Source organism: Camarhynchus parvulus, chromosome 24 (genome assembly GCF_901933205.1).
Source record: "Camarhynchus parvulus chromosome 24, STF_HiC, whole genome shotgun sequence".
NCBI lineage: Eukaryota > Metazoa > Chordata > Aves > Passeriformes > Thraupidae > Camarhynchus > Camarhynchus parvulus.
Window position 1 is genome coordinate 4429291 of NC_044594.1, and position 23218 is coordinate 4452508.

The window sequence follows — 23218 nt, forward strand, 5'->3', positions numbered from 1 at the left end:
GCAGGCCTCCACAAAAACCAACAGAAAAATAACTAATCCTTACTTATTGACATTTGATATTCATATCATACTTTTTTGTGTGTTTAAGGCCCTGCACACAGTAAGTAATTGGCCTTGAACAGCTGAGAAGCCTGAGAGCCTCCCTGAACAAGACTTGTCTAACTCCCTGCTGCCACAGGCACCTTGCCTTGGACTGGGTTTGATGTGGGACAATTATCCATCTTAAAAATACAATCCAAAACTCACCTAGAGCAGCAGTGTCTCCAGGGATGCCAGATCTCTGCAGGAGGGCACCAGGGATCTTCTGGCAGGGCTGGCGATCACCATTCTGACAAACTGGCTTTGTTCAGGGCTGTTGGGGGGGAGGAGGTGGTAATGCACCTTTTGAAGCTGGAGTGGAAAGGCCTGGCTGTGCTGTGCTGGGGCAATCACTGGGATATCCTGGGATAACAATGCTCAGCCACTGAGTTTATTCCCAAATGCTGGAAAGACACAAGCCAGCAGCACCTGGTGCTAAAGGCTGCTGTCCCTGCACAGAGCAGCCTTTCTTCCAGGCTGTCAGTCAAGCAGAGGAGTGTCAGGCCCTTGTCAGATCCTCAGTGAGGAGGAAAATTTATATATAAAGAAGATTTATTTTGTTTTAAAGAAGCATTTAAAGAATCTATTTGGCCAGCACTCAAGAAATCCTTTGTGGCAAATGTAATGGCACTTCAACTTCATCAGCAGAGAATGAATCAGAACAGACACCACTTCTGTACTTTGAATTATTCTGTTTCATGTAGTCAAATGACAACCTGCCTTTTGGATGGGAGCCCCCTTGACTCAAACCTGCCCCCTCCAGCCAACCTGCGCATGGCTCAGAGAGGTGCTCTAAGGCTACACAAAAGGGTCGCTGTCGGGGATGCCCCATTCTTTAGCTGATGAGTCCTTTAAATCCTACTCAGTGGGAAAGGAGGTGCTCTGAACACAAGGAGATCTGCCTTGATATTTATTGGATACATGGGCCCAAGGCCATTGTGACTTCAAACAGCTCCCAAGGGAAGGCAGGCTTGGAAGTGAACCTCCATTCCAGACCCTTATTGCTTGGACTCGGAGGGAGTTCTAAGTCTGGGCTACATCAATCCCAGCACATCTCCATAAACAACAACACTCAGGCAGTGCAGGGAAATTCTGGGATACAATCTGCCAGCTCCCTGCCCAAATTTGCACCAAGGGGCACTTTGGGTCCACTAAGCCAACTTCAACTTGAAACTCTTTTCTTTTGAACTGAGCAATGTTAAATACTTCAGTCAAGAGTTCTCTCCATCCCTGAGGAGAAGGCTCAGCACTAGAACGCATCATCCACTGACCCAGACTTCACATGTGAAGCAGCCAAAGGATGAGAGAATGGAACAGCTCTGAGGGGTGGATTTACAGGAAGATTCTGGTCTTGGCTATTGGGGATGGAGGGGGAACACAGCACCAGAACTCTCAGGGTGTCTCAGCTTAAGTTGCAACAATTAACCAATGACAGACATGACCAGACATCATGGGACACTGGGAGAGGCCAAATCGATTCCTCTGTCCAGGTGGCGTCACTGGTCAAGGAATAAGATTTGGATTTTGATGGTGAAACAGCTCGTCCTAGCTGAGAGGGTGGAGTTTGATAAAAGAGTAAGTCCTGTCCTATGCTTTGTTCTGCTCCCCAAGCATCTCTCCCTGGCCACTGCCCAAGCCTTGAGTCTATATGGCCCTTGGGCCAACACATTATGGCCATTCTTACATCCTCACACATCTGACAAATGATTCTGCCTTCTCTGAGGATTTCACAGTTTCTAGCCAAGTTCAAACACACAATGCCATGGACATAAATCAATCACTCCCTCAGTTCTTGCTCTGTGATTATTATCACAGCGTCCATAAGCAAACACCAGCCTTGGTCAGCTGACAGACTGTGCACACAAAAGCACTCTTCAGGTTTCTCAAGCCCACCCTTGTGTGAGATCCAGCAGAAAGCTGGCCATAAATATCACTACCTCTTCCTGTCCCAAGGCTCTAAAACACACTGCTGAGAGTGACACATGGGAAGAAAGAGAGTGCAATTGTTTCTCAACACCAAACTGTGTAAATTTTGCCTGATGGACCTTTTGGAGAACACTTTTTCCTTTTCAGAATAGTGGATCAGTGTTTAAAATACACACACATCCCACTCTTTTCCTCCCCGCTGAAATGAAAGGGGGACTTCAGCAAGTGCCAGTGTTAACATGAAATGGGTCTGTCACATCTTGGCAAAGCTTTTCCCTCTTATAGCTGTGGCTTATAATCTCAAGCTTTGCTTTATTAATAATTTTGCCCCCATCAGGACACATTTAGGAGAGAGCTCAGAGAGCTGGTCTCTCTGAGCTGCATCTATGATTCTTTAACTTTGCATCTGCCCTAACACAGAGAAAACCCATCTCTGTTTCCTCTATGGACACAAATAAACTCTGTGGCTAATTTGGCTGAACAGCTGCACAAACAATGCAATTTAGAAGGATGCAAATGATACACGAGCAGGTTTTGTTCACAGCCTGCCTGTGCTTTGTGGTTGACAATTAGATCAGTGGTCTTAACCCAGCTCTGGTGGCTGGGGTAAGGAGGAGAGACATGCACAGGGAACAAAGCTGAGCATAATGGACATCCCAGCATTATTCCAGGAAGTTGAAACCCTGTTAACAGAATCTAGAGCACCCTGGAAGAGGATTTCCTCCAAACCTGATCTTTTTGTTTGAGTAAGCTGACTATGTCACAGCTTCCATAAGCACAGGGCATGTCTATTTTTATCCTCTTCACATCAAGTAACAGCACACCCATGTCACCTTACAGATCCAATCTTAACTGAAAGAGAATTAATTTAGGACAACTAAGCTTTCATGTTTTGGATGGGAGAAAATACATAGCTGGATTTCCAGGTTACAGAAACTGCTAACGATTCTACAGCATAAAAATCAGTCCTGGCAACTTCATTCCTGAAACAGCTTCCTTGACTTCAGGACTCTCTGTATTACATGAAGTCAGTCATGAGCTGAAGATGTTGCAAGAACCATCAGTCATGGCTCCATCTCCACCTCTGCCTGCAGACATGAGTGTCCTATATGGACATGAGGAGGTGGATGCTCCCACCAGTAATACCCCAGTCTCCCAGCAAGCTGATTGATGGGAGCCAAGACCCATTGTGTCGATTCCAGGCTCAGTGGCATATTGGGGTTTTTCAGCTGAAACCAAAATCAAGTTTCACTATTACAGAAATTCATCTAATTTCAAAAAATAAACTGAAAATGTCTCAAGGATGAGCAGTCCCCAAATGGACACATTTAGAATAAGCAGTTCCATGAGAAAAATGTCAGCCTCAGAGTTGCAAAGCACTTTGGAGGGATGAAAGCAGGTATATGCCAGAAAAGTGATGATAAGGTTTTCCCAGCATCCATACCACAGCCCTGACAGAAGGATGTGCCAGAGATTCCAGCTGGTGAGCTCCAGCTGTTGTGACCTCCACCTGCCCAGAGCAGTTGAGGCTGCCCCATCCCTGGAAGGGGCCAAAGCCAGGCTGGATGGGGGTGGGAGCAAGGTGGGATAGCGGAAGATGTCCCTGTCCCTGTCCATGGCTGGAACTGGATGAGATTCCAACCCAAACCATTCTGGAATTCCATGATCCGATGATCTCCAAATGCAAGCCCTCACTCATGTCCAACATTCGTCTGTGTGATTTTTTTTTTCTGTTCTGATAGGAAGAAACACTGTTTTCACATCTCCAGACAAATTTACATCAGATTCAGGTGGAGATAAGGCCCTAATTAATCACAATGGATGGAATTAGGTTTCTACGGTGCTCAAATTCAGCCTTAATTGTGAATTAATGCCCTTATGTGCAGAAATGTTAGAAGGACAACTGTTGCAAACAGCTTCAATCCAGAACTACAAACATGCCCCTGGAAATGTCCTGATTTAGGGATCGAGGTCGGAAATTTAGGGATCCAAATGGAAAACCCTCCCTCAATCTAAGATTTGAAATCAAACCTTAGGTTATCACCCACCATCATTCATGGATTCTCCTCCGAGTTTCCTACAGCCCCTGTCACCGGGAAACGCAGAGTTGCTGAGTTCCACAGGGATGTTGGGGATTCATAATCTCATTCCAATGCCAGTTATAAAATAGGCAAAAAACAACACAGCCCTTTCTTCCCTTCATGTGTAGGTGGGTGTATAGTTCCCACTAGCATAAGAAGCAGCTCCAAGCTAATGGGGATATTGTCACATTCCCACCAACTTTACTCTGTCCCATAAAAGAACCAACCAAACAAAGTCCTGTTCACTTGGATGTAGATTTTGGGGAAAAAGGACGTCAGACGCAATATTTCCATTCCTGGCACTGCCTTAATGGTCAGTCTCAGCCAACTTCGTGAATCCCACTGGACTTCTGTTTCCCCCACATGCAAAACGAGGGCAATAACACCAACCACACCAGTGATATGGTCTGGAAAGGACTCAACAGCAGCCATGAGAGGAGGCAGAGGTGTTGTTATCTCCCAACTCACTGCAGACATTTCGCATTAATGCATTGCATGAGTGCTGTGTTGAGAACTCTCTTTTGTGTCACACGATTATGAAATTCCTTAATGTGCCATTCGTATGTATGTTAATTTTGAAGCAATGCATGTGTCCTGTTCTTGTGCAAGCAGTAATGTTTCCAGGGGAACTCCTCCAATAACAGGTACAGATACAGCGTGTGGCTTTTCCAACAAAAATAGCTTTTTTAAGTTCAATTTTTAAAAAGTTCTTTTTACCTAAGAAAGACATTCTGCCCAGGATCAGCCATCCCTGCCAATTTTAACATGATGCTGATCTAAATAATTCTGCAGGGAATATTTTATAAATCTCCCAAATCTCACCACTACCAGACTCTGATTTGGCTCTGCTGGGATGAAACACATATTAGATTTGGCATTTCCACATGCAGACAGAGAAAAACTTTACTGACACTGACAGTGTTTTCATTAAGCTCTGAAATATGGGTTATATCCCACCTGCAATGTTATTAAGCTGTCCAGAGAATTTAGGCAATTATTGGCATTTACTGCTCTCTGATGAAAACACCCAACACTGCTGACCCATCATGGGAATTGGTATGCTCTGCTCAGCGATGGTGTGATAGTTCTGAGGGAGCTTTTAAATTCTGAGACTCAAAAGAGCCTTTAATTCACATTTGGTGAACCTCATATGAAAAATTGTTTCAATTTTACTTTTTTTTTTAATCCTATTTTTCCTCTCTATTGAAGTACTGATGCATTGCCCACAGCTGTCCCTGTTTCCATCCCAGGAGACCTGATGGGAAGGAGATCCAAGGGCTTTCATTTTATGTAGAGCTTCTGAAAGATTTACTTGGACCCTGCATCCCATTTCACTGCCTTGAGACAGATCTTCTCCAATTAATTAAGAACTACTTTTAAAAGTCTTTTTCCTCCTTACTTAAAGCCATTCTACAGAAGTTGAAGACTTGACATTAGACGGATGCAATGCTGAATCCATATGGATATAAATATATAGTTGGTTAATAAAAAGGTGAGTTCTGTGTCCACTCTGTGTATTCCAACCACTACACTCTACCACCACATCCTTTACACATACAAAATGACAAAGTAGAGGGAAAAGTGCAATTGAAACTGCAGCAAAATCAGAAACTTATAATCTGATACAAAAATTGGCTCAAATAACAAAATATTTCAAATTATTTTAGTCCTTTATTAAAAATAAATTTAAGAAAACAAAGTTTAAGGCATTTGAATAGCTTGCCCCTTCCAAATGCATAAAGTTTCAGAATGACAACACATTCCTACTTGTTTCCAATTCGGAGGGAACAAAGTAAGAATCATGAAAGAAAAAGAAAAACCCCGTATGAAAAAGTAATTTTATGAGTTGTCTTCTCACACATTAAAAGGAGGCAATGGAAAGGCAAATTTAAATTATTTTCTCCTCTCTGTGGGTCACCTTTCATTAAATTGCTGAGAATGAAACATACTCCCACCAGGACGTTAACGTCTCATTTTCAGTGCTGCTGGGGTGAGAAGCCTGAATAAAAATAAATGGCTTCTCCAATGAGACACATCATCCATCGTCAGCATGTAAAACACAGTCATTAATCACAGCACAACCTGCTTATTATGGGCATTCAAGAACTGGCAATACAAATGCTTATAAAACAGGGGCTCCTTTCACAATTCCCTGCCCTTGTCTCTCAATAGTTTAGAGGATTAACCCTTTTGCAGTGAGGGATAGGCAAACTGGTTTTGCTTAATTCCAAACCAACCTGACATCATGGGTTCAAAAGTTCGACTTGAACTCGAACATTCTCAGGTGCAGTTTGTGCTGAGGGAACAAAGAGCTCAAGGGGAGATAAGGGAAGATAGCAAAAGAGCAAATTGAAGAACCCTACAGGGCATGGACTGAGTGTAAAAATCCACTAAGAGACAAAGGATGGATGAAAAACGGTGATGAAAGAGTTGAAACTCTTGCAAAGTAATAAATACAGTTTTGTCTTAACGCCTATCTTAAAGTGATTTGTGGGGAAGTCCCTTCCTACAGAATTCCCTCTGCTGGGAAAAAACAACAGGATTTTACTTGTAACTTAATTAATACTCATGAAGAACCCAGTTAAATATACACAGTCCCAACTGACCATATGACTTCGGGCTTCTCTTGCATTTTGTAGCAAAGAATTTAAAATGCTAATGTGTAAAGGGCCACCATTTTTCTTTAAAAAATGGGAAGGATAAGGAATTCAACTGGCTCCATGTCACATATGAATTCAAGGACAAAGCCAAGTATGGATGGCCCAAGCACAAAGCGCTGCCTGCAAGGCTCTCAGCTCTTCCCAGCTCCACTCAGTTATCCCTGCTCCCAATACAGCATGTCCCAAGCTGCCAGAAAAATGAATGCTCAGAAAATGGTCATTTATTTGCAGTCTGATGCAATCAATTCCTTTTCTTTTTCTACACACCCAAAACTTCTATTGACTTCAAGGAGAAAATAAGTGGGGACACAAGGAAAATCCAGAGGTCTTGAGAACAGCAGTATTTGGACATCCATGCAGCAGGCAAAAGTACCTAAGCCCCACTATTTACTGATAGCTGTAACAAGTGAAAACACCCCAATGAAGAAAATTCTTGTGAAGAAAAACTAGATGAGGTGTGTATTTGAATTTTCTCCTGAAGTGTAAACTGTCCCCAGGTTAACCAGAGTTGATAATTTGTCAAACACTTAAGTTTGTCATCAACTGGACAAATATTTCCAGCGTTGGTATCAATTACTGGAGGCAAATGACCCATGACTGGCTTTGGGGAAAACAAACATTTTGAGAAGACAAATTAATAGTCCACCATATTTTAAATTACACTAAAGCTACATACCAGGTACTGGAAATGAACACTTAACTTTCTTCTGGGTGGATTTTTCAGTTAATTAACATTGCAGCAATGGGTGGTGGCACCAATTCCATTATAATTTTCTAAGCGTATGCTTCATAGGCATGACTGGTTCAGAGAAGAGTGGGATACGTCCCAGCAAATCATCCGCAAGGAGTTAAAATCAAAAAATATCTTGAGTTAAAAGAGACTCACAAGGATCATCAAGTTCAACTCCCAGCCCTGCACAGGGCAAAATGACACCTGAAGTACTCAGAAATTCAGCATTGGCTCTACTTCTTAGAAGTAGAAGAACTGTCAGGAGTTTTCCCCGAGGTATTTCTTCTAAAGGAAAGGTTTTCTTCAACTGAAGTCACAATCAAGACACTGTGATAAATGAAAGGCTTCTCAGTATCCTTCACTGCCAAAAGAATTTTCTATCCTGTAATCTACTACAGGAAAGCTCCACTTTTGTTTTGTGGGTGGAAGCTCAGAGATAAAAACCACGAGCAGGTGAGAGCTTTATTGATGGGTTTGCTTTTCCAAAGGAACCCCCAAAGGTGAGCTTGGTGCTGAGCCAAGGCTGTGCTGGGCAGTGTCTGTGAGGAGGGAACAGCAATGCTCAGGTTTTAAAAAGCTGCGAACTGATTTTAATGCATTTTTACAAGTTGTATCATGATTGATTGTGCTAATACTGAAAAGGGAGAAATAAGGCCTGGATCACAGAAATCAGCATTTTCAAACATATTAAAGCCACAGAGTCACCAGCTGCCATCAAAGTGTCTTGTTGCTCCCCTGGCAGTGCTTTTGCTCTGTGATAGGGAAGAGAAGGAACAGTATTTTTCCATGGTTGAGTATGTGCCACAGAAGTCCTGTACTAAGGTTTACCACAGTTCTGTCCTTTTTTCCTGATTAAAACTGCTGGATGAGTACAATTTTTCCCCTTCTCTGAAGGCCAAATTTCTATTTCATAGTTGCCAACTCAGTAGAATGTGACAGTGGGAGCTATTAATTGATCCTGCTATTAATAGAAAACAAGGAAAACAGAAAGGACAAAACAATTACAAAAACTGTGAGAGCACAAAAGAAAAGGAAATTATGTGCCGAACTGAGTTTTCCAGACCAAAGCCCAGTCCATGGAGCCAAGTACACAGCAATAAGACACTCCAGCACTCCCATGCCAGCTGGGCGTGCAGTCAAATCCATCTTTTCCATTTCCACACATGTCCAGCACCTCCATCCTCCACAAAGAACCTCTCACAGAGCCAAAGCAATGTCATGCCATGAAAACCAGGATCAGGCCCTATCTTTAATTTTAGCACAACTGCTATGCAGACAGAGACCAAGCCAGATCGATCCCACACCTGCAGACTCGGCATGGGCTGGGAGATCATCTGCGCAGAGATGAATTTAGCTCACCCAGAGATGGGAATGATCCCAGTGCACAGACATTCCCTGCTGTCTGCACAGCTTGCCATAACCCAAGGTTTTGATGGGATGGCACTTGGGATGTGGAGCTCTGACTTCCCAAGACAGGCAGACAAATGCAAGCCAGGAATCCTTACATCTGCAACTCAGAGCTGTTCGCTGGCCCTGCTGGAAAATGGACAGGGAAGAAAATTTCTGATGATAAATGAAAAGAATCAATCCTGAATGTATTAAAAATACATAAATTGTCTTAAAGGAACCATGTGAATTACAATTTAAAAGACAATAATTATTTAAAAGATAATCTGCCCGATTTTGTGAAAACACTGCCATACTTGAACTCATTTCTAAATCCACCATTTTATCATGTAGATTATTTCTTTTTAAATAATATTTTGGATGCTGTACTTTGTTCAGCTGAGAAACAGATTAATACCCATAACCATTCCAGCTTTGGAATTTGGGATTAGCTCATGTAAAAGTTTCACTAATTTATGAGCTGATACTTACACAAGTAAGCTACTCTAAATCTTGACAATTAGATGAAACAGCAGTGGGATTTCTACAATCTCCTTTCAGTCTTCTTTGCTGCCTCTTCTGATGCAATCACTTCAGCAGCAAGTCTGTGATGGACAAATTCATCTACAGCACCAATGCCCGGGACATCTCTTCACAACAGATGGGTGCTCTGGGGATTAGGCACCAGCCAAAGAGATCTCTGTCTCAGCCACAAGAAAAAGGCTTTTAATAGGGCTGTACAAATAAAATAAAATCAGTCGGGATTTCATAAATGCTTTTGTTTTAATGTAATTTAAGTGCTGAACTACCTTACAGTAATGTGCTTTCAAATGTTTACAGTTAAGGCATAATTGAATTTGACTCATTCTGGCCCTGATCCAGCTACAATTTAATTGACTTTAGTGGGAGTTGGACTGGGCTCTAAGTAATTTTAACTAAAGTAATCCATCAATTGTTCCTCACCCACTTCATCAAACTCCTTCCTATCATTTATGATTGCTCTGTAATTTATTGCAACAAGGTGAAACCAACACTTTTAACTTCTGGCATGGCTTCCTGACCCTCAGTGGAGAATTTCACCATATGCAGCCACCTAAACCAGACCTGTTCGAGGAAAGCCAAGAGCACAATACAGCTGAGCCCCAAACCTCCTGGTACTATCCACAGAAACCTCCAAATATCAGTTCCTCCATGGCTTAGTCACCACAGGAACAAAATAAACTGTTAGCAAAGCTGTCAAGAGGAGGCTTGGAACAAAACAGGCAGAAGGGTGAAGTGAAATGCGTTCACAAACACTCAAATTTTTTTTTGACCAAAAAAATCCCATTTGCTTCAGTCTTATCATTTTTTTCTATCAATGATTACATTATTGTTTTCTATTTCTTGTCATATTTTTCCTCTTTGAGCCACAAGATGAAACACCATCCAGAGGACTAGGCCTTCCATAAGGCATATCATGTTATGTGCAACATACATAATAAAGTACTACTACTGCTAATTTCATTTCAAAGATGACAGGTTAATCTGTCATAGAATACCCTGTTTAAGTAACCAGAAACATATCATGCACATTTCTCTATCTTCTAAAAGAAAAGGACATGTTTTTATTAAGGCTTCAATCCTTCTGTGCTTATACAACACAGCTCTGTTTTTTAATGGTTCAACATAGGCAGCTCTACGTTGGATGTGGCAATAGGCACCTGCACACTCAAAGGTACAGGCACTTGTTGCTTCAACATTAATTCTCAAGATGTCTATTAAAATTAAATTCAGATGAAATTCAATCCCTGTAAGGTGAAATAAATCCAGTCCGAAAAAAACAACCAACCAAACAACTCACTGGCAGGAAACATAGCCATTAACTGCTCTGTGACTTGCAAAATAATCATTAAAAGAAATATCCAAAGGCAAATGGTGGCCAAGTATTTAAAGATGACTGACTGATTACCTGGAAAACTCTCTTATTCTGATGAAAATCCAAAAAATGAGTAGTAAGTTTATCCAAAATACAGGGCAAATATAAATACTTCCAATTCAACCCCTTCTCTGCAAGTCATCCTTTTGAAGTCAGACAATGAATAGAAACCATTGGCATGTAAAAAAATTTACAAGATAAGACCTGAACATACACATCCAAACACATTAAGGTCACTGAAAGGTTGTTGCTAGGAGAAGAAGACCATATATTTGCAAATTTTCTGTTATCATATCTCCAAAGGGAATTGTAATTTGGTTGCATGGGAAGTTCTGGAAAACTGGTTTTTTTTCTTTCATTAAAAAAAAGGAAAAAAAAAAAAAGGTGTGATTTTTTAAAAGAGAGAAAATGAAAAAAAACCAAACCAGATTTGTCTCTTAAGGTTCTTTCAGGGTCTGTGTTTTAGACAGAGCTTAAGTATTCTGGATGTGCTACCTGCAGTCTGAAGATTTTGAATATGAGTACAGAGGTCCATATTCAGAAAGATGGTTTGTTTTTTTTTTAAAGACTCTTCTTCATCCTTCTCTTTAGTTACATAAATGGATCTCACCTGTTCCCAAACACCTGAAATACCTGCAGCTGGTATCTGGGTGTTGCTCTGGGCTGTGTTCTGGCCAAGAATTTCCTCTCATGCATGTAAAGGTGCATGAGAGGAAAAGGGAAAATACTGGAAAATTGAAAATATTACATATTACTGTCTTAGCCAGGTCCTAATACTAAACCTCTATATTTTTAAAGATGTCATTAAAATGTAGTTTTGGGAATGCTGGGCTAGAAATCTCTCAGCTAAATTCTCCCACAATCCTGGGAACCCAAGAAATAATGGATAACACCAAACTTCTACTGCTCAGCTCCCATTAGCTTGTCCTTGTGATCCTATTTTATTACAGACTTTATACAAATACAAGTGAGATCACAAAATAGGTCCCAAATTTTCTAAGGAAGTGTTGCTTCCTAGCAAGTGAAGCTCTTGAACATGTTCTGGGTTCTGCAATCTAGCTGGAGCAATTCTTATATAGGAATGACTGAAAAGGTTTGGTTTTAACTTTCTCTCCTTGAAAAATAAATAAAATTTTGCAATACTGAAAGTAACTTCACTGTTTTGCCAAATGTCTCATAAAAAGGAAAGTGCTATAAGGTTTTGCTTCAGCCTTTAGAAGGTAAGTTTTCAGTGTTTTATTCCTGATTGAGTATTTTCTCTGATCTGATCTTACACATACACACACTTTTTAAACCTCTCCATTGTCAAGCTAATTTGTAACATTTTCTTTGTTCTGAACTGAAAAGGACACATAACGATTATTTCTTCAATCTACCAATAATCCAAAAAATCAATTTTTCTGACTTCTCCTATTTTCACTTGGATATGATGAGATTTTGTACATAGCCTGCAAATGCAAACCCAGCTTTCCAGTGGCTCCAAGCAGGGCTGCAGTCACTTCTAACACTGGACAACTTATCAAGGGCTGAGCAGAAGAAACAGGTCATCAGAATCAAGTAATTAAATCCTCTGAGCAATCAGAGCAGAACCTTTCTCCAGCCCAGCAGTTTTTTTAGAAAAAACTTACGCCACTGTATTGAGCAAGTGCCTCCAGAGCTCAGGTCCTGACTCAACCATCAGTTCTGGCTCTGCCATCCATTGTGTGCATTCCATGCAAATGTGCCTTCCCCACAGGCCTGCACCGAGGGCATGGAAGTGACTTTGAACTGGAAAGGCACAAATTTTGTTCCATCACCCAAACCTGCTCACAACATTCCCATCAGCAGAAAATCCATCCTGGAGGTGGATCAATGCCCTGATCCATACATTGCCAGAGCTGTGATCCGGGGAGCTGTCCGTCACTGCACCCAGATGGCAAGGAAATGTACTGCTCAACACAACAGAAGAAAAAATACAAAGTCTCCTTAGTTACTGCCCTGCTCTGCTCCCCAAGCCTGGTGGAGTGACAGGAGCTCCACACAACACATCAGCTCCAAACAGTCTCGGCTCCTTTTCCTCACCTTTCCCAGTGAGGATTTTTGCCCCTGTTCATGCCCAGCTTGTCCTGAAGGCAGCAATGCTGAGCATCATTGATTCTACAGGATGAGACGATCTTTTCCTGCATTCTACAGAAGCAAGTTAAATAAAAGTCCTCAAAATAATTATGGCACTCAGTCTGCACTGCGCAGTGTCCATGAGCAGTGGCCAAATTGAGGACACTTAATGAAAGTGCTACATTTAAACTTAACTCACTGTGCAGATGGATTTAAACTGTGCTTCAGTGCCAGCTGTGAGGCTTTAGAAAATGAGGCGTAGGTGTCAATTTTCCAAATGGAATCCCAGATTCATTAATGCCTCCTATTATAGCATTCCTCCACAATGCTTATTCATGCCCAACCACAACCACAATGCTGATTACTTGCCACAATAGGTTTTATTGCAATCACTGGGGTGTGATCTTCTGGTTTGTTCACTGTAGTTTTGCATTCATGAAATCCTTTTATTCGCTATTAACAGTACTGAGATAAGAAAGCAAAAGTCAGTCTTTGTTACAGATACTTTAACATCTAGCACTGAAATTTCTTTAGAGACAGATTTCTCTGCTCAGTCCTGAGATCTGCTTTCAAATCTAGATTTGAATCTGGGTTTCCTTCTGAAATGCTACATCTAGTACTGCATATAATCCAACAGAAAAAAAAATAACAGGCATTTCTCCAAGTATCCATTTATCATCACCCAGCTCATTATTATTATCCCCCATATGCCACTTTTGGGTATTTCTGAACTAGATTTTCTGCTAAAGACATCAAAACACTTAAAACCCAAGATGGTCACCCTGAAAAACACAAGGCTCCTTAAAATTAACTGCTGTGCCCAGTCTACAGCACTTACAGAGGAATCCACTTTCAGTTCATAGGTTTGTTTCATTTACCTCAGTTGATAAAGTGCTCCTCATCCACAGACAGGCTTTCCCTTGAAGGGTTAAAATAAGACAGGGAATTTTGGAGAATTTGAGAAAACTCAGATTTTCCCAATGTTGCAGCTGAATAAATCCTACTACAGGAGCAGGGACACGGTCCTGACAGGAAATCCTGACTTTTCTGGGTTTTCAGAGGAATGCTCAGAGACAGCAGCGTAACTGTGACTGCACCTTCTGCCATTTCTAGGCAGAAATGGTATCTCTGAACTATCTTATATCTATGAAAAATACTCAGTAGCTTTACAAAGACTGGATCAAAGACATCCATAGAGGAAGCACTTTGTATTTCTCAGGATTAATAGAATTCCTTTCTAATTTTGCCTTTACTTTTTGCTACTCATCTATAGAATTCTATTGATCTTTGTAAGCTAAACGAAATAAATAAATAAAGGCAGTTTTCAAAGTGTCTTTTTTTTAATTCATATGTTTTTACAAATAATCAGCAAAGATCCCAAACAGTCTTGGCAGCAATGCAGATTTCCACACAGAGGCATTTTCAGCTTTGCAATTTAGGTTGGCACCTCTTGTATAAACACACGGATTCATTTTGGCCTGCTTCCCTCAACATTTTGGGACACAGGTTTTTCACGGACTCAGGAGCCATTTAAGACATGTAGATCTCCTGAGCACTCACTTCACACAGCACAGAAGGAAAACTCTTTCTGAGACCTTGCACTATTGCCTGGGATGCCGTTGCTTTCCTGGCAGTGTCCTGGGAGATAACAACCCAACCCCAGCTGTAGATGCCAGGCTTGAGGAATGCAGTACGAGTCCAAGGGAGCCTGGCAGAAGGTGCCCCCACCACTCCACATCAGCTTTATTCAACAGGATTTATCCAGCTGTCATGTTCCAGACTGGAAGCACGATGAATGGACGGCATTTCATTTTTCCCCGTGCTGGAACACACGCACAACATGGATTCCCTTTTCCTTTCCCAAGTGTTTTGCTTTCCCCCAGGAATTCCATAACAAAATCTGTTCAATGTAAAGGAAAAGATTCAGCAGGTATTTGAGCAACAGAAATAGCTTCCACCCCAATTTTAAGCAACTTCCCGCAGCAAAATCAAGCCTTGCCTGTATCAAGGCCTTTTAAAAGATAATCGGAAGGAATCTTTTGTTGTGAGTTTGCACATAAAAACTGAGCTATTTCAATTCACAATAAATCTACTTTCTCACCACGGTTTCCTAAAATGGCTGAGGAGACGGGGTGAGGACCAGAAGAACGAAACCTCATAGCTTATCTCCAAAACAATGATTCCCCAAAGGCCCCAGTGGCTGCAGGTACTGCTGAATTTAATCCAGAAAATACCATTTATATGAGGAAAATGACAGTTCAAAAGACCCCTTTGGAATAACCAGCTCCCAAGTTCATCATAAGATAAAAAAACAGAGGACAGACACGGAACTGGAAGAGAAGAATTCAAGATTTGAACAATTCTATATTATACACCTACATGCATTAAAATCCCAACCACACAAATCCTGAACATTTTAAAGTTAAAAAAAAATCCCAACAAACCCAAACAAACCAAAAAATCTGATCACTAAACTAAAAATCCCAAGAAATTATTTCAAAAGAGAGAATAATAATAATTATTAATGTTCTTTAAAGGAAACTTTTTGCACAGAGCAGCAAGAAGAGAAGAAAATTTTCAAAAAAGAAAAAAAACAAGTGGAGAAACTTAAGATTGCATTCACTTCCTGAAGTTACGGCACTTTTAAATGTACATATAACAGTCGAATCCTCTTCAGCACAACTCCCCTAAAATATGGGTAAATATTTTATATCATGTACCTTTATATCAATTCTCTCATAAAATAAACAGGGCTACACTAATCCAAGGTATATTTTTACCTTGCAAGATGTTGTTCTGGTATAGCAATTAAAGAGAAATCAGCACAGCCCTACCTGAGATATGGACTAGTAAAAAACCTTGGCATAGACATAAATTACTCCACTGCTCATTAGGATTTAAATTATAAACCACTAAGATACATTCAAATTTGAGGTTTTTTTAATGAGCTGGAATGGGACCTGGTGCAAATGAATATACATCACAGACAATTAACAATTTGTATTACCAACTTTGCTGAAATAACTGAACTCTGCAATTGAAAGCAACGCGATTCTTCATAATCCAGCCATCTCAATTCCTTTGGAGAGTTTAAAAAGGCCATCCAAGACCGATATTACTGATTAGCCACACACAATGTCACAAATTCCACTAAGACCAGGGATTGCACACTACTCCCCTCCACACCCCAGCCTAGTTTTCATTTTCAAACTATTTTAGTTTCTTTGATAAATAAGGAGCTTTTCTAATTTGACCTTGTCACACTGCACACTGACAGTGTCCTTTGATTCTTTACCATGCCCAAAACTACCAATAAGGCGACTGGATTCTAAATCTATCACTAAACTAACATAATACAAATAGAGGAAACAAATTAGAATTGGAGTAGGCTTGCCTACAAATATTTTTAATTGAAAAATTAAATTTTAAATGCAATTTGAAAATTGATTCCTATAGGACTCTGCTCAGTGAAAAAGCAACCATCAGCAATCACCGTAACAAACCAAGCATATGAACAGTGTATCATTATTTATACAAATTAATCAATGGTGACATAATATGAAAAGCCAATAAAAATGTAAGTATGATGAAACAAGAGAAATACTATTTTCACTCAGCCATCACAGCCCAAAAAGTCATAAAGCAACATGACATTAATCACCATCTGAAAATATTTGTAGTCTTTAAAATTTTAATCATAATGGCTCTGAACCCAGACTAGCATTTTGTTACAGATTTGGTACAGATTTGGTACTGGTTTAGCCTTGTTTTTTTGGCTAAATAAACAAAAATACATGTTCATATACCAAATTTTAAACAAATGATGGAACATTTTTACAGGGAATTGCAGTTTTCTTTCAAAAAAAAAAAAAATTTGAAGCTCTCTTCAATGGGAATCTCCCTGGCGACATTGCATTAGACTGGCGACATTGCATTAGCTTTGCATTAGACCTCACAAATGCTCCTCACAGCTAAAATGTCAATCTTCGACCTCAAGATTCACCGGAAGAGTCCCAAATGCTTCTTCCATCACCTTCTGCCTCTACTTGACAAATCTGTTTTGTTCCAATCCAGATGCACTCAGTTAAATATTCAGCAATTCATTAGAGCCAAAAGAAAAACTCTTTTCTATTGGGCTAGCAAAGTTTTCAGATCTCTCTTCACTTAACTAGGGATGTTGTTGAACACACACACTGCACAAGTACAACATCTTATGTCTTTCAGTTCCAAATAAGTTATAAAGGCATATCAGCCTTCTCTGACTTCACCCGAGATGAAAGAAATATTAACTCTTTAGCCCATGAAAACATCTCAAACTCTGACTCCTGCCTTGAGAAGCCACTGAGGAGATGTTCAGCTGGAGTAACTCATTACTCATCACTCCATCAGTTTCAAACACTCCCAAGCCCAAGCTATGATGGTACAGTAACAAATCTCTGTGGTATAAGTTAAGACGCATTTTCTTAGATCATGAAGAGACTAAGTGCTCACTCCCTTCCTGATTAACTCCGGAGGCAAAGGAAACTCAGGCAGTAAGTTAAATGCCATACAGTATTTCTATAGTGCTATATTTCTGCAGCCTTTAGCTCCCAAGTAGTTTGGGAGGAGTTTTTTAGTTTATTTTCACTGTATCTTTGTGGGTTTGGTTTTTTACTTTATTTTAGTTTAGTTACAGATTTATACTGGGTACTTTTCAAATTCTTTCACATTTAGATATCTTTTGTGGTATTGTCCATTTCTTTGCCAATAGTTTCCTTTCATAAAAAAAATTCCCATTGCCTAATACACATAAGACTTGAATTATGCCTATACACCTTAGAATCTGACAGTTTGGAATTGTGGACTTGATAGTAGTTTCCCCTGTGATTTTAATTCCACAAGCAAATCTCTCTCTGTACTTCACAAATGCTGCAATTCCATACAGCTTAGTCCAACAGAAGCAGATATTCACAACCCGGACTGACATAGGGACAGGCCAGAGCTTGGGCTAGGAACACAAGCTTGAGGGCAAATTCATTAATGACCCCAGGCACAAAGGGAAATAAGGCTTTAATTGAAGAGTAACCACAAGAGACTCTCCAGCATCACTCTCAATCCACTGCTGAATCATATGAGGATTATTAATGATTATTTACTGAATACACATCACCCTTGCAAAGACAATGCTTGCTATACTTGACCCAGAACAATGTATTTAAAAAATTTCCCTCTTATTTTTCCATGGGAGGTGGTGGGAGTCACACCAGCTGCTAGGAAGCACCTCACCCATCCAAAATCCCAAGGATCTACTAGGTGACATTCAGACCATAATTTTTATGCTGAGGTAATTGTACATGCTTCTGGAGACTGGTAATATCGAGGTTAATATTCCTTTTGGATGCTAAAGGAACTTTCTTTTCTAATTCTTCCTCTTTCTGTACAGAAAGAGAGAAAAGCCAAGAGGCTTGGTGTCCTTACCCTGGATTGAGATCTGCAGGCAGAATCAAGCGCTCCGTGCGTCACTGCCACACACCAAACCCCTTCAGGACGTTTTGGCCAAGCACTGAATTTCACTACGCAGTAGTGAGGGATCAGCTCTCAAAAATTCCCTTGTCAGCACTATCTTGATTAACAACTAGTTCTTATATAAAATATGTCAGCGATTAGTTAGGGAAGGCAAGGGATATCACACACAAATCGGTTGGAAGAAATAAATGTTGACGGAGGTTCAAATTGTCCATGCAACTTCTTCCCAAAAGCCGGTCATCGTGGGTCTTAATTCTGATCCAGCCTCCTAATCCCTTCTGGATCTTTAATAACTAGTATTTACAAAATAAATATTGAGGTTGAAGGAAGATTTATGCTTGGAGCAAGGATTTACTCTACTTGTCAAACTCTTAGGGTATGCTAAGAGCAAGTTTTCTATCAGTACAGCTCTTCTAAGAGCTGAAAAGATCCTTCTTATTTATATTCAGCAATAAAAAATCTCAAACTAAACCAGCAAACCTAAGCCAAAGGACAGGCATTGAGGTTTTAAACACAACCTAATACAAGGGCAAAATGAACATTTCCAGCAAAGAGAAAGAGGAAAAATGTAATTCTATGACCTTGAAATAGGTATTATTTTTATTGGTAATTAGTCCTTTACAAATATTTTTCAATAGACAAGATGTTTTGAAGAATGAATTTTTAAGTTGCAGTTTCATCACCTCATTTCTCTTGACACGTTATGTGTCACCATTGGAAGTATGGTCTTATGGGAAGAACAGAAATCTGGAAAACTGCCCGCTTCACCAGAAAAAGGGATGTTTAAAAATATTCTTTAAAATCTGGAATGTATTCTAAGAATACTATTTTTACTTTTAATGTGAATTTTTAAACGCCCACATTAGACCAGTCCGCTTGTGAAATTTTATAATGCCCATGGTCAAGACCCGATTGCTCATTGTGCTGCCTGTGCAGGGCAGAGCCGTTTGTGTGTATTTATTTGTGGTGTCGGCAAAATCTTTACAAGTATTTTCCCATCTTTGCTGTTAAGAAATAACCTACGTTCTTTCAAAGAAAAAGAAAATTTAGGGTAGAAAAACTGTGCCTCTATAGATTTTTTTTTCTTTTCAGAATATTTCTATTAATTTCTTTGTACTCACACAGACATATAAAAAACCACTGGAGGTTTCAATGTGCATAAGATGAAGAACGATTTCGACAGGACTCATTAGCACTGATATATTGGCTCCAACGCACACCTCGGATTGGGCTGAACCCCACCACTACACACTGAGAGTAACTAAAAAGTGATAATAACTAACTGATAGCTGCTAGTTACTGATAGTAACTAACAACGATCCCAGCGCTGGCAAACCCAGGGAGTGGGGATGGCGTGTGAAAGCCGGGCTTCGTTCCGGCGGGGTTTGAGGGGACGCAGTGGGAGATGCAGGAGGCGCTCGCCCGAGACCCCGGCTCCGCGCCCGCCGCATCCCCGCTGCGGGCACCACTGGCGTCACGCTTACCGGCGCAGGAGTGCAGCGGCTTGGGCCGGACCAGGAGCGACGGGCACACGGAGTACAGGGAAAGTTTCTCGAAGTAGTCGCAGGTCTCCTTGGAGAGGATCTCGTCGATCATGAAGGTCTTGTAGCGCCTCCTGCCTGCCTTGGGCCAGCCGGTCGCGGGCAGCCGCGCCGGGGGCTGCGGGCCGGGCTGGGGCTGGGGCTGGCCGTGCATGGCGGGACCCCTGCGGGGCGGCCAGAGCCTCGCCCGGCTCGCATGGGCGCCCGGCTCGCCGAGCCTGTCCCCGAGTGCCTGTCCCCGAGCCTGTCCCCGCTGTGTCCACGCTGTCCCCGCCGCTTGGGCCGCGCTGCGCGGCGCCGGCTCCCCGCTATATAAAGCCGCCGATAAGCATCTCTCCCATCGCTCCGCGGCCTTTTTAGGAGGCTCGGGCTGTCAATCAGGGCGCCCGCTGCTCCCCGCCAGCACCATTGTTACTCTGCGCCGCGCTGGGAGGATCCGTCGCTCCTCTCCCCTCCCTGCTCGCTATTTTAAGATACTGGGGTGTGTGGCCTTTTTTTTTTTTTCTTCTTCTTCTTCTTTTTTTCCGTTTTTCTTTTTTTTCCTTTTTCTTTTTTTTTCTTTTTTTTTTTTTCTCCCTCTCCTTCTCTTCTCTGGATTGTAATTATCTACAAAAGTTAAAACGCGGGCTGCTGCCTCCTCGGCCGCGACAACTTTCCCCGACCGGCGTCAAACCTATTCCCGAGCCGCAAAGTGCTGGAGAGTGACAGACGGGAAAAAAAAAAAAAAAGCCTGTTTATAGGTGCCTTGCCTAGGAGCACTGGGTAGCAGTTATTTTTCTCTGGAGCGGCGTTACTTGGACCCCACGTCTGAGATTATTTTCTGGCGGATCCCTGCTTAGTTCTGCTGGAATTTTGCAAAGCTGAGCTTTCAGCCCCTTCTGCTGAGGGGTGCTGCGGCTTCCTCACTGGAAGTTTTCCTACCAGGCTGTGGGCTGAATTTTGTTTCTCATCTCCGTGGCCTGCGAGAGGAATCATCAGGACACCCTACTTATGGAAAGGTGTATCAGGAGGAATCCTCTGGATTAACTGGTTGCTGCAGGTTTTGCAGAATGCTCAACCAGCTCACTAACTTTAAATGGGTAAAGAGAGGCTCATTATGGAGATTTACCACCCTCCAAAAAATATTACTTGCAGGTTTCGCACAAGGATTTAAATATAATCTGCAAAAGGTTATCAGACATCCTTCGGTTCTCATGCTTTGGCAATCCAAATGGCAGCAAACTTATTTTAATAACAGAAAACTCAATCTGTTTTTGCAAAAGGCAACAACCATTTCAAACTCTCATCAATTTGAACCACTTTTATTTTTTCCACTGTTTTTTTTTTAATTCTTCAAAACACTGTAAACTATCTTTAACCTCTTTTGTAAAAGCACTACTTCTTTTTTCAATTCAAAGTTTCATTTAACTTCAGCAATACAGTTGTTCATTTATAGACACTCAAAATCAAAATAAGACGCTTGCATTGTCCACACACTGAACTGGAAGGCAGATACAAGAATATATCAGACTTCTGATACAGCCATTGAAATTTTTTTCTTAAAACTTCATTACTTTTTTTTTTTAATATAACACAGCAAATTATAATGAAACAAATGTAAAGCAAAGTGTTTTGCTAATTTTAAACCATTGGGATGACATTCTCATTTAAAATAAATTGTTCGGAAATGTTTTATTTCTTTTTATTTTGAGAAACTAAAGTGATCTTCCGATGAGGAATTTCCCTAGAATGATAACAACTTAGGAGTTCAAGAACTTCTCGCCTCCACGACATTATAACTCTTTCTAAATTACTTAAACTGCTGCTTTAATTCCTAAACAAACTACAGCTATTTAAGCAGATGGACTGATTTTGTTATGACTGTAGTTTTATGAATACTCACCTCTTCATTCAGACATTTCAGGAGCATATTTTCTTCCTCTTTTTCAGACACTTTCTTTTTTTTTAGGAAACAAAGTAAGTACCAGCAACATTAACTTCAGCAATTAGTACTTGCTGATTATTATTGTATAGAATATTTTGGAAGCAACAGTGAGCAAGCCACTGATTTAAGCCCCAAAGCAGCAGCAAATGGCATTTTACTACTTATGTTTCCTCAGGGTCCGGCCAGGAGTTGCAGCCCACCCTACCCCCACTTCAAATTTATCCTGCTTTTCTTGACTTTGAAAAACCTGATACAACACAGCAGAGGAATGTTTCCTAAGAGTATTTCAGGAGCTGACTAGATCCAGCCCAGAAATCAAGAGGGGAAGCAAACCACGGGCTTCCCAAGCTCACGGGACAAGAGACTCTGCTTGTCTTTAAATGTTTCTTTCTCACATCTGAAGGGCTGAATATCCAGACGTATGTGGCTGGCACCTCTGTCCATACTCTAGAAATGTGATGCCCTCACCTGAGCCCAAGCAGATGAACTGGCTGGTGGGATTAGCCCACAATAACCCATCTCTAGACACTTAATTTCTTTTTGTTAATGGTTTTTTAAAAGTAAGTGGCCAGAGCAATACGGTGGGTTATGTCAGATGAAACACACACTGGCTGTCAATCAGAAAGGGGGTGCTTTGGTCAGGAATAATCAGGGGTTTTGTTTCCAAAATTAATGAACTGGCTGGAATAGTGAACATCTGCCAAGCGGACTCAAACCCTGAGCAGCTGTTGGAGCCCCAGGACTCTTCCCATGTAGGACAGTCTTGCTGATAAGTGCTTCTCCCTGAGGTTTCTCTTGTGGCTGGGAGCTGGGACCAGACGAGAGGCTGGGAAGTGAAAGGCGCATTCGGGAAGGTTTGGAGGGCAGGAGACTTGACACCGTCTGTGTGCCCCAGGCTGGCACCTGCATGCCACAAATGGCAGCTGGGCAGCCAGGGACTAGGATTTCTGCCCTTTTCCAAAAGGGAATTAATCCAAGGGACACAATCCTCCATTTTACTGACTAAAGCATTTTTGAAATCAGAATTGAGGAAAATAGAACTGTTGTGACTCTGTCAGTCAGTAACAAGTAATTCCTAAGGAAAAGCAGGGAGGTCAGCCCAGCACCAGAGAGCTGGAAATAGATTGTCCATGAGGGCAATTGTGTTCAGTCAGAAGAGATATGGCAGCACACTCTTTAAACTTGGGTTTCTGAAAACAACTAGTTTTAATTTGGAGTCAATTTGTGCTACCAGGCCTTTTGTGTGCAGTGCCAGAGCCCCCAACGTGCAGTGCCCCTTGGGAAGATGATTAAGCACCTTTGAGTTGACTTGTTAGTCCCAGCACAAACATTACCATGAGAGACAGTGATTAAGGGAAGAGGAATTAAGTTGCTGCTG

General features: G+C 41.2%; 1 protein-coding gene across 1 annotated transcript in view; it reads right to left on the reverse strand.

Annotated features, from left to right (window-relative positions):
• Window positions 1–20410, reverse strand: part of BARX2 (BARX homeobox 2) — a 32238-nt gene extending 11828 nt beyond the window's left edge. The window contains exon 1 of the mRNA XM_030965086.1: window positions 19860–20410. Within this exon, the coding sequence (XP_030820946.1) occupies window positions 19860–20070 (211 nt within the window). The 5' untranslated portion in view covers window positions 20071–20410. The remainder of the gene's footprint in view (window positions 1–19859) is intronic.
• Window positions 20411–23218: the final 2808 nt, after the last annotated feature.